This window comes from Cetorhinus maximus, chromosome 27 (genome assembly GCF_964194155.1).
Source record: "Cetorhinus maximus chromosome 27, sCetMax3.hap1.1, whole genome shotgun sequence".
Classification (NCBI taxonomy): domain Eukaryota; kingdom Metazoa; phylum Chordata; class Chondrichthyes; order Lamniformes; family Cetorhinidae; genus Cetorhinus; species Cetorhinus maximus.
The window spans coordinates 12,391,681-12,404,158 of NC_135905.1; the positions used below are offsets into that span (position 1 = coordinate 12,391,681).

Sequence of the window (12,478 nt, forward strand, 5' to 3'; positions counted from 1 at the left end):
GAGACAGAGCTTTTGTGGGTTCAGTCCACGAGAGGCTTGAACACATGATCCATCCTGACACTTCACTGCAGTACTGAGGGAGTGCTCCACTGTTGAGGAGCCATCTTTTGAATGAGACATTGAAACAAGGCCTCATCTGCCCTCTCAAATTGACGTAAGAGGCCCCAGTAGTACTATCCAATAAAGAGCCAGAGATTGCTGTTTGTGGGAGCTTGCTGTGCACAAATTGGTTGCTGTGTTTCCTACATTCCAACAGTGACTACACCTCAAAAAGTACTTCATTGGTTGAAAAGTACTCCGAGATGACCCAAGGTTGTGGAAACCACTACATAGTTGCAAGTCATTTTCTATCTTAAACTTATTTCCCATGTTTTTTCTTCTTTTTATAACTTTGAAAGAATTCGCTGTTTAATTGTTGTAGTTTTGTACTGACAAATATCTTTCTATAAGGTAGTTTGCTGGGAATATCTTGGCTAAATTGCCATTCTGGCTCGATGCCTCCACTATTATCATCAGATAGGATACAAGGGATTAACAAATGGCTTGGTGCGGAAGTATTGCTGAAGGATTGACAAGAGCCCGAGAGCTCACAGAGATTGATAAGGGAGTCATTTTGAAGATAATCCTCGTTATTTATTTGATTGCTGTAATTAGTCCATGGAAATTGTTCCCTTCATCTTTAGAATTAGGCGACAAACCAAAGCCCTATCTGCCCTGCACGACTGAATGGAGCCTAAAAAGGGTCCCTAGGTGCACTTTGTAATGAGCAGACCTACTAAAGACTGAGGTCCTGGACAAATTGCCCTGCCTAATTTCTGTATCATTATTTACCCCATACTGTGACAACATTCTGTTGTAAACAAGTCATCAAGACCTTTTAGGCCTTTTTGATGAAATATTTTGAATAGATTTATTTTATTGTAGCAATTACATTGCGTTCTATTTCCTTTGAGTAAATCCTTTAATTAAAAAAACAAAATATATCAATATTTTACCTGGCACATCCCAATTTATAGCACCTTTAATATTAAGGTTTACAGTTATATTGCACCATAGTGCCAGCTTGCCCCATTGGTAGCAATCTTGCTTCTAAAACAGAAAGTTGTGAGTTCAAGTCCTGCTCTAGAACTGCAGTCTGCAATCTAAGCAGATGTTTCAGTGCAGAACTAAGGGAGTATTACAGGTGATGGCGTTCAGATGGGGCTTTAGACTGAGGCCCTTTGTTCTTGGTATTGTGGAAGTAAATGTCTTGCAGAACTATTTAAATAAGAGCAGGGAGTTCTCCTGGTGCCCTGACCAACATTTAACCCTCAACCAATGCTGCCACGGCTACATTAGTTGGTCATTTATTCATTCTTTGTTTGAAGTACCTTACTGTGTGCAAATTGGACCCCACATTTCCTTGCATAATAACAAAGACTGCGCTTCAGAAAAAATATGTAATTCATTTGTTGTACAATGGTTTGACCATGAAGAGAGAGCTGCATTTCAGCAGCCCATTTTACCACCTCAAGACCCCCCCAAAGCAGTTTACAGCCAATGAAACACCTTCAAAGTGCCGTCACTGTTTTTTAACGTAGATAATGAGGTAGGTAAATGCAAGTCCTACTCCCAGTCCAGAGCATACTAAAAAATTAACGTGTTAAAAGTTGATTTTGGTTTATTGGCTCGGTAATAGTCTTTGTGCATAGTCTAATATCCTCGAGAAACTTGGTCTCAGAGTTTGAACCTTTTAAAAGTATGTTCATTTGACGGATCGATTCCCCACTTGGTTAGGAGTTCCATCCTGTAGAAAAGTTTAGGACCATCGATGACTAGTATTGGTAGGAAGCATGAGAATATTCATGGCTCATGCTGCTTCAGCTGATCAAGGCAGCAAGTGAAAGATCTAAACAGCTCCTTCACACAGGGTCACTTATTCCATGTCTGATTCCTTCTGCAACACGAGCGAAGAATTGACCTCCGTGTAACACTGTGCTTGAAATTTTGGTTTGAATACGGTAGCATGCGAACACTCACCTGCCATGATTTATCTTTTTAGGAGTCAGAACGTTTTTTTCAAATCCGGCTGCCAATTGTTTGCAGTTTGTCGGTGGTCCTGCTGTGATATTAGGCCTCGTTGCCATGGCGTCCGATGACCATGAGATGTACGCAGCTGTTAAGGTTTTGATTTCTGTTCTGAACAGCAGCACATTGTGTGAAAAAGAGATGCAACGCATCAAAGGCTACAGGGTAAATTGACCAATTTGGAGATGTTTAAAAGTATATTGGTAGCCAGGATTTTGAAGTTGTCTTATGGAATTCTAACAAATGCAATTGAACCTTGAAGTTTATAAAATTTCAAGAAGTCATTTAGGTTTTGGGTATAAGTATGAGTTGATTTTTTTTAAACTCTGCAAAAGCATTGAAAATATTCTGCAATCAGATTGTTTACATAACATAAGTATTTTTGACAAGAATGATACATTATGGAAGACCAGTCAAGGACTGATTGACTTAAGGATCTTGTCTCTTTTTAAACTAAAGTGAAAGCCAAGTTTTCTGGTACAATGAAGTCAGACCCTGACTGAGAATTCTTGTGAGCTGAAGATTGTTGCAGGTTTTTAAGTTCCCTTTAGTTACTCAGTTTTAATTTGTTTATTCTTTCGCGGGATGGAGGCATTGCTGGCTTGGCTAGCGTTTGTTGCCCATCCCTAATTGCCCCTTGAGAAGGTGATGGTGAGCTGCCTTCTTGAACCGCTGCAGTCCATGTGGTGTAGACACACCCACAGTGCTGTTAGGAAGGGAGTTCCAGGATTTTGACCCAGCGACAGTGAAGGAACAGTGATATATTTCCAAGTCAGGATGGTGAGTGACTCGGAGGGGAACTTGCAGGTGGTGGCGTTCCCATGCGTCTGCTGCCCTTGTCCTTCTAGGTGGTAGAGGTCGCGAGTTTGGAAGGTGCTGTTGCAGGAGGTTTGGTGAGTTGCTGCAGTGCAACTTGTAGATGGTACACACTCAAGACTCTCACCTTAACCATCACTACTGATAGGCAATGCTAGATAAACATTGCAAACCCCTAGTTGCTTTGCAATGATCCTGAGGGACTGGTCTGTGAGAATGTCAAGTTGTAACTCCTCCCACCATTAAAGTTGGATATGTAAGACAAATTCTAGGAGGTCCTGTGAGGAGAAGAGAGAAAGGTGGGATATGGTTGCAATTGCTGACTTGCATCATAATAACCAATTATATATACATAATGATTAAACTTGTAGTTTAAGCATGAAGACTTTGAAGATCTCCTTATAAGTAAGAATGCACAGTATCAAAATAAAGTCACTTAGTGGTGACAAATGTTGAGTGAACTGATAAACACCCATGATCACAATGGTCCAAATGGGAAAGTTGCAACTTATCAGGAGAGAAAGATCCACATCAGCTGAGGGTCTCCTGCCACCCAGCTACCATTCTGTGATAAGCAATGGTTAAACAATGTCTCGATTTTAAAATTCTCATCCCTGTTTTCAAATTCCTCCATGGCCTCACCCCTCACTATCCCTGTAATCTCCTCCAGCCCCACAAGATCTCTGTGCTCCTCTAATTCTGCGCACCCCTGGTTGTATTTGCCCTCCAGCTGGTGGCCGTGCCTTCAGCTTCCTGGTGCTGAGCTCTGGTATTCCCCCCTCCACCCCCACCCCAAACCTCTCTGCCCCCTCCTTACCTTTCTCCCTCCTTTAAGCCGCTCCTTAAAACCCACCTCTTTGATCAAGCTTTTGGTCATCTGCCCTAATATCTCCTTATGTGGCTTTTGTGTCACATTTTGTTTCATAATGCGCCTTGGAACATTTTATTAGATCAGGGCACTATATAAGTGCACATTGTTGTTGTTGTTGTAAACAGAGCACATGCATTGACTTGTGTTCCAAGTTCTGTTCATCCTTCAGGGATAATGAGATAATGGTGATGGAAGGAGTAAAAATAAGTAATGATGTCTATCTGCTGCTAGCTCACTTAAACCCGAAACAAGACATTAACACCTCAATAATAAATTGAGAAGCTAGATTTTGTGTTGTACTGCACACAAGAGTCAAAAGTTGCCAAATACTATCCAAATAACCATATATCAGCCATCTAATTCATGTCTTAATTATATAAATTTATATCAGTTATGCCACAATCTCTGTATCTCATTATTGATGTCACAAAATGGTCCATGTGTGAAATTTTGTTCTTGAGGAACTTGCTGGTTACACTAAATCAGTGGGTATTTAATTTGTTTTTTAATTATAAAATCAAAGCCACTCTCTATATCCTGGAATATTTAGTGAAAGTTATAGAAATTATTACTAAATTCCATCCAAACTAATCCTGAAAGTTCAAAGTTTTAAAAAGAATAAATTATCCAATAATTTGAAGTAAAGCAACATAAAACAGAGAGTTAGTGCTCAAAGGAGTTTTGAACTATCAGAACTTGAATTTGAAGGAGACTAGAAGTACAAGCTTCATTTTCATTTGCGAACAACTCCAGATCTGCTTAACTCCTAATGACTTCGAACTCCAAATTGTGCGGTTAGCTTACAGCCTGTCTACTGTTGTGGTTTATTATAAGTTACATTCAACTCTTTTCTACTCCATATAGCTTTTAGCGCTTCTGTTAAAAAGGAAGGTCCGATTGTTAAATGCAAGGATTTTTCAACTTATATTGACCATAGTTGGAACTGCAGAGCTGGGCCGAGGAACCTCAACAATTCGGAACGACAGCGCTTTCAGAGACCTCCTCTGTGATTTTGAGGTAAACATGCCTTGAAAATATTCACACTTCAGGCTGTTCAAATGTGGAGGGCATCATGACTGAGCTCGATCCTGTTCACAGCTCAAGTTCACACACTTTGAAGCTGCGGTCAAGAGATAGTTTTCAGGCCTGATTTACTTTTAACTTCAGGTGTAGCTGTGTGGATTGGCTATCATCAGTTTAGCTTTATTTCCAAACCTGATTTCAGCTCTGATTACTGTATGTATTGGTAGCACCCTTTCCATTTTTAGCTTCCTGTGAATTAAGGCTATTGGCACAATAGTGCACAGGGCTTTGGGGCAGTCCACAGCACATTAAACTGGCTTCCCATTGTCATTAATGGCATTGCTTGTTTCTTTTGAAGATCTGGCTGAATTCTCCAGAGATGCTCGATCTGCAGCTTTTCAGACATTTTGTGCAACTTCTCAAAAGCAGGTAAGAGTACATGTAGGAATCATTGTTGTCTGATTGCTAGTTGATTTAATTAAAGTATTTGCATTTGTGGAGGGCTTTGGAGAATGCAAATCACCGATTTATTAAATGCATACCTAGAAGATATGAAAATGATTAAATCCATTAATTTTGAACTTGAAAATATTGCTGTTTGCATTTTTGAAATCCATATCATTGTGTCATTTCTCTCCAACTGGGAATGAATATGGTAGGACTGAAGGAACCTGAATCCTGAACATGAAACATTGAGTTTAATTTTTTTACCTTTTTGTTTTATATTCCCTTCCTCTTTTTCTTTCCCCCTTTTATGAGTCATCTCATTGCATCTCTTCAACAATAATTCTTGACGAGAAACCTGAAAGGATTACTCCTGTTTCCTGTGTTATGATTAATAGGCTGGCAATATCAGTCAGGGGCTGGGTCACACTATGAACCATCTGAAATTCTTGCTTATTAAATTCATATTGTGCAGTATAAAGGAGTGCCTAAGTGTTCTTGTTCCTCTCCCTACAGTGATGGATACAGAAATGCTGAAGTCATGCACAGGCTTCAGGTAGTACCAAGACTTGTCTTTCTCCTGAATGACCCAAATAATACCAGGTCAAAGGTTCAGATCATATGCACCATTCTCGCAGCATTGCTGAAAAGCTACTTTACCACAACAGACCTTCTAAGGTAATACTTTGCAAGGCGATTTGACAAAATTGTGCTGCCAGTGATTTTTATTTTTTGTCCAATGAATGAAAATGTTTTCCTTTTAAATCATCCCTTCCTTCATTTGTCTCTGTTCCCAAGGGCAGAACCTTACCTGTGGCGGACGGGCTGGGTGAGAGCTGGGTGGGGGCAGGGGCGGTGCCGATTGCCGCCAGCGATCGGCTGTGCGCCGCCATTTTACGCGGGCGGGCCGATTAAGGCCGGCCCAGCATAACGCGCGGCCGGTAGCGCTCAACACTGCCTGTGCGGGTGGGGGGGAGGGGGGGAGGAGCGAGAGTTGGGGCCTGTGCTGTTTTGCGCATGCGCACAAAAGAGCGCAACAATCTCCCTGAGGCACGGAGCGTCCTCAGGGAGATTAAGTGGATAATAAAAGTTTCTGCAAAATAAAATAAAATATTATTTAAACATGTCCCCTCAAGTGACAGTGTCACATGTGCTTAGACAGGTTTGCGAAGTGCACAAAATGTACTTATTAATTGTATAAAAGCTTCAGGAAACCTCATCCCGCCCGTGGATGAGGTTTCCTGGAAAATGCGAAGGCCGCCTGGGCTCTTCGCCTGCCCCCACCACCAACCTTAAGATTGGACGGGCAGCGTTATTAACAACTTCAATTACTTTTTTAACGGCCTTAATAGGCCGTTGAAAGTTTGGCGGGTGCGCAGCCTCCTCTGGCACACACCCGTTGAACGAAATATCAAAATGACGCCTGATGTCATCGTGCATCATTTTACACATTGGTTGGCATGTCGGGCCTGCCCCCACACGCCGATGGCAACATTCTGCCCCAAGGGTGGAAGAACGCAGGGCATTAGCAGCTCTAGTTTGTACTGTTTGCCAACATGTACAAGATCTGTGGAGGAATACCATCATTTTGTTTTAAGTGGTGTTTAAAGACTTTACACATTATTATTTCATCTATTCAAAGTGAAGAATTATGGATGCTGAGCACCTTGGTAGGTTCAAAGATACAAATGGTGTTTCAAGTAGGATCCGTTCTAATGATTGGTCTTTCATTGAATATTAATCTATTTTCTCAGTCAGTTGCTGACTCATTGTGCATTTTGAGGGAGACGGTGGTGTAGTGGGAATATCATTGGACTGGTAATCCAGAGCCCAGACGAACAAACAATAAAAACCAGGAAATAAGAATACTGGTCCAAACTGGTCTTGTATACCATAAAATGGAACACCAGTAAAAACTGGGAAATAAGCGTACTGATCCGAACTGTTTTTTTCCTTCTGGGAGGCCCAGGCTAATGCTCTGGGGACCGGGTTCAAATCCAACCACAGCAGCTGGTGGAATTTGAATTCAATTAATAAATCTGGAATTAAAAACTAATCTCAGTAATGGTGACGACAAAACCATTTGTCATTATAGACCCATATGGTGCACGATTGTGCCTTAGGGAAGGAAATCTGCCATTCTTACCTTGCGTGGCCTGGCCTACATGTGAATCTAGACTAACAGCGATGTGGTTGAGCCTTAAATGCCCTCTGAAATGGCCTAGCAAACCACTCAGTTATGTGAAACCACTACAAAGCCTAGTAGGAATGAAACCAGACAGACCACCCGGCATCGACCCAGACACTGGAAATGACAAAGTCAAACCCAGCCTTGTTGACCCTGCACAGTCCTCCTTACTGGGGGCTTGTGCCAAAATTGGTACATCCCAAAGAACAGTCAAGCAACAGCCTGACTCATGGATTCATACCTTACAGCCAATGTCCCAGGCACCGCCATCACCGCCGCCATGCCTGGGTATGTCCTGTCCTACCAGAAAGACAGACCCATCAGACATGGCGGCACAGTGGTATACAGTCATGAGGGAGTTGCCCTGGGTGTCCTCAGTATTGAGTCTGACCCTATGAAGTCTCATGGCATCAGGCCAAACATGGGGGAGAATTTTCTCCCTGGCGGGCGGGCGGGTTGGGAGCGGGCACAGAGACAATTGCCGCCCGTGATTGGCTGAGCGCCGCCATTTTACGTGGGTGGGCCAATTAAGGCCCACCCAGCGTGACGCGCTCCCAGAAGCGCTCAGCTGTGTGGGCGGGGGGAGGAGGGAGAGTCGAGGCCTGTGCTCTTTCATGCATGTGCTCAGAAGAGCATAGAAACCTCCCCGAGGCAGCTCCGCGCCTCAGGGAGATTAAGTTAAGTGCAAAAGATGTTAAAAATAAAAAAAATAAAATTATTCAGACATGTCCCCTCATGAGACTGTGTCACATGAGCTGGGATATGTTTGAGTTTTAATAATTTTTAGTTGTTATAAACTCTTCAGGAAACCTCATCCCGCCCATGAATGAGGTTTCATGAGAAATGCGAAGGCCGCCTGGGCTCTTCGCCTGCCCCCCCGCCAACCTTAAGGTCGGACGGGCAGCCCTGACAATTACTTCAGTTAGGTTATTAATTGCCTTAATAGGCCTTTGACAGTTTGGTGGGCACACAGCCGATTCCGGTGCGCACCCGCCAAACGGAAGATCAGAATGAGGCGCAGTGACATCGGGACACGCGCTCCCGCACGCCGACTAGAAGATTCTGACCATGGGCAAGGAAATCTCCTGCTTATTACCACGTACCGCCCTCCCTCAGCTGATGAGTCACAGCTCCTCCATGTTGAACACCACTTGGAGGAAACACTGAGGGTGGCAAGGGCACAGAATGTACTCTGGGTGGGGGACTTCAATGCCCATCACCCAGAGTGGCTCAGTAGCACCATCACAGACTGAACTGGCTGAGCCCTTAATAACATAGCCGCTAGACTGGGTCTGCGGCAGCTGGTGAGGGAACCAACAAGAGGGCTAACCTATTTGACATCATCCTCACCAACCTGCCTGCCACAGGTGCATCTGTCCATGACAGTATTGGCAGGAGTGACCGCCTCACAGTCGCTGTGGAGAAGAGGTCCCGCCTTCCCATTGAGGATACCCTTCATTGTGTTGTGTGGCACTACCACCGTGCTAAATGGGATAGATTTCAAGCAGATCGAGCAACTCAAGACTGGGAAACCATGAGGTGCTGTGGATCATCATCAGCAGCAGAATTGTAAACGAACACAATTTGTAACCTCATGGCCTGGCATATCCCCCACTCTACCATTACCATCAAGTCAGGGCATCAACCCTGGTTCAATGAAGAGTGCAGGAGGGCATGCCAGGAGCAGCACCAGGCATACCTAAAAATCAGGTGTCAACCTGGTGATGCTACAACACAGGGCTACTTGCATACCAAACAGCATAAGCAACAAGCAATAGACAAAGCTAAGTAATTCCACAACCAACGGATCAGATCTAAACTCTGCAGTCCTGTCACATCCAGTCGTGAATGGTGGTGGGCAATTTAACAACCCATTGGAGGAGGAGGCTCCACAAATATCCCCATCCTCAATGATGGAGGAGCCCAGCACATCAGTGCAAAAGATACGGCTGAAGCATTTGTAGCCATCTTCAGCCAGAAGTGCCGAGTGGATGATTCATTTCGACCTCCTCCTGACGTCCCCAACATCACTGATGCCAGTCTTCAGACAATTGGATTCACTCCACATGATATCAAGAAACAGCTGAAGGCACTGGATAGTGTAAAGGCTATGGGCCCTGACAATATTCCGGCAATAGTCCTGAAGACTTGTGCCTCAGAACTAGCTGCACCCCGAGCCAAGCTGTTCCAGTCCAGCTACAACACTGGCATCTACCCGGCAATGTGGAAAATTGCCCAGGTATGTGCTGTCCACAAAAAGCAGGACAAATCCATCCCGGCCAATTACCACCACATCAGTCTACATTCTATCATCAGCAAAGTGATGGAAAGTGCCGTTGACAGTGCTATCAAAGAGCACTTACTCAGCAATAACCTGCTCACTGATACTCAGTTTGGGTTCCGCCAGGGCCACTCAGCTCCTGACCTCATTACAGCCTTAATGCAATCATGGACAAAACAGCTGAACACAAGAGGTGAGGTGCGAGTGACTGCCCTTGACATCAAGGCAGCATTTGACTGAATGTGGCATCAAGGAGCCCTAGTAAAAGTGAAGTCAGTGCGGGGGAAAGCTCCCCACTGGTCAGAGTCACACCTAATACAAATGGTGGTGCTTATTGGAAATCAACCATCTCAGTTCCGGGACATCACTGCAGGAGTTCCTCAGGATAGTGTCCCAGGCCTATTCATCATCAGTTGCTTCATTAATGCCCTTCCCTCCATCATAAGGTCAGAACTGAGGATGTTCGCTGATGATTGCACAATGTTCAGCACCATTCGCGACTCCTCAGATACTGAAGCAGTCCATGTCCAAATGCAGCAAGATCTGGGCAATATTCAGGCTTGGGCTGACAAGTGGCAAGTAACATTGGCACCACACAAGTGCCAGGCAATGACTATCTCCAACGAGAGAGAATCTAACTATCTGCCCATGACATTCAATGGCATTACCATCACTGAATCCCCCACTGTCAACATCCTAGGGGTTACCACTGACCAGAAACTGAATTGGACTAGCCATATAAATACTGTGGCTACAAGAGCAGGTTGTAGACTGGGAATTCTGGGGACGGTAACTCACCTCCTGACCCCCCCCAAAATCCTGTCGTCCATCTAGAAGGCACAAGTCAGGATTTGATGGAATACTCCCCTCTTGCCTGGATGAGTGCAGCTCCAACAACACTTAAGAAGCTTGACAACATCCTGGACAAAGCACTCCATTTGATTGGCACCCCATCCACCACCTTCAACATTCACTGCCCACCACCAATGCACAGTGGCAACAGCGTGTACCATCTACAAGATGCACTGCAGCAATTCTCCAAGGCTCCTTCGGCAGCACCTTCGAAACCCATGACCTCTACCAACTAGAAGGACAAAGGCAGCAGCTACATGGGAACACCACCACCTGCAAGTTTCCCTCCAAGCCACACACCATCTGACCTGGAAATATATCACTATTCCTTCACTGTTGCTGGGTCAAAATCCTGGAACTCTCTTAACAGCATTGGGGGTGTACCTACACCACATGGGACAGAATTTTTCCGTCGGCGATTTGGGGGCGGGGCCCGCTCGCCAACGCAAAAATGACATGGATGATGTTGGGAGGGAACCCCTGATGTCATCTCGCCCCATTTAAATTTTCAGGAAGGCGGGCAGACAGCGAAATCAGCTGCGGGCCCGCCGTCCTGTCAATGGCCAATTGAGGCTATTGACAGGGTAGTTAAATCAATTAAAGGCCCTGCCCGTCCAACCTTAAGGCTGGCGGGTCGGCCAGGAGCCCCGGTGGCAACTAGAAAAAACATGAAACCTCATCCACCGGCGGGATTAGGTTTCATGTTGGTTTTTTAAAAACTTTAATAAAGTTTCTGTGATATTTATTAACATGTCCCATCTCGTGTGACATTGTCACATGAGGGGGACATGTTAATAATTTTTAAATTTTTCTATTTTTAAACTTTCAAAAACTTTTAGCGCTCTCCCTGAGGCAGCACTTAGTCTCAGGGAGCAGTGCGCATGCGCTCAGTGCGCACTCTGACAAATGGGGAATCCCTCCCCACCCCGCACAGGAAGTGCATAGCGCTTCCTGTCGGGCGGGCTGCTGGGTGGACCTTAATTGGCCCGCCCACTCAAAATGGTGGCGGGGCCCATTTCGGTGGCGGCGATCGGCTACCCGCATGCCCATCAAGGGCAAAATTCTGCCCCATGGACTTCAGCGGTTCAAGAAGGCAGCTCACCACCATCTTCTCAAGGGCAACTAGGGATGGGCAATAAACGCTGGCCCAGCCAGCGAAGCCCACATCCCATGAATGGATAATTTTAAAAATTGCAGTACATGTACAGTAGCTGAGTGGTTATTGTAATGCGCTAGCAAACCAGAGAGCCTAACTCCAGAATCCTGCCATGACAAATTAGGAAATTGAATTCAAAGCAATCTGGCCATTTGTGGAAGTTGCTGGAATTTTACAAAAATTCGACTGGTTCACTGATGTTCTCCAGGAAAGGCAAAGTGCCACGCCACCCAGATGACCTACTTGTGACTCCAGTCCAACGTTGTGTAGTTCACCCTGACTTGCCTTCAGTGCACCTAGGGTTTGAGAAGAAATACTGCCTTACCAGTGTCCCAAGAACCAATATACCATGGGCAGGACTTTCAGGTCATCAGGTGGGCGGGCCCGGGAGTGGCTGGGAGACAGCCCATTGGCTGCTGACTGCCATTACACCCTGGCTGGCCAATTAACAGCCAGCCAGCAGGAAAGGCGTGCTGAGAAGCTGAGCACTGTCGGGTTAGGGGGTGGGAGGAGGACGAGCGCAAAAGTCTGCGCAAGCACAGGGGAGCGCGCATACGGGAAGCCCCCTGAAGGCAGGGGAGCCGAAGAATTTTAAACTCAAAATTACAGATTTTGAAAATTGTAAAATAATGTCCCCGCGTAGGCCTCACTCACCTGAACAGAAACCATAACAAAAATTATGTCAAAGCATTTTTATTTTTTTTTAAAATGAATGTCAGAAACCTCATCCCGCTCATGGATGAGGTTTCCTAAAAAAAAAATCCAAAGGCCGCCTGGCCG

At 45.0% G+C, this 12,478-nt stretch overlaps 1 protein-coding gene across 1 annotated transcript in view; it reads left to right on the forward strand.

The window, feature by feature from the left end:
• The window catches only part of wdfy4 (WDFY family member 4), a 241,555-nt gene that overhangs the window by 63,085 nt on the left and 165,992 nt on the right, over positions 1–12,478 (forward strand). Inside the window, exons 22-25 of the mRNA XM_078530732.1 lie at positions 2,042–2,232; positions 4,619–4,771; positions 5,136–5,206; positions 5,738–5,899. Coding sequence (XP_078386858.1) covers positions 2,042–2,232; positions 4,619–4,771; positions 5,136–5,206; positions 5,738–5,899 — 577 coding nt within the window. The remainder of the gene's footprint in view (positions 1–2,041; positions 2,233–4,618; positions 4,772–5,135; positions 5,207–5,737; positions 5,900–12,478) is intronic.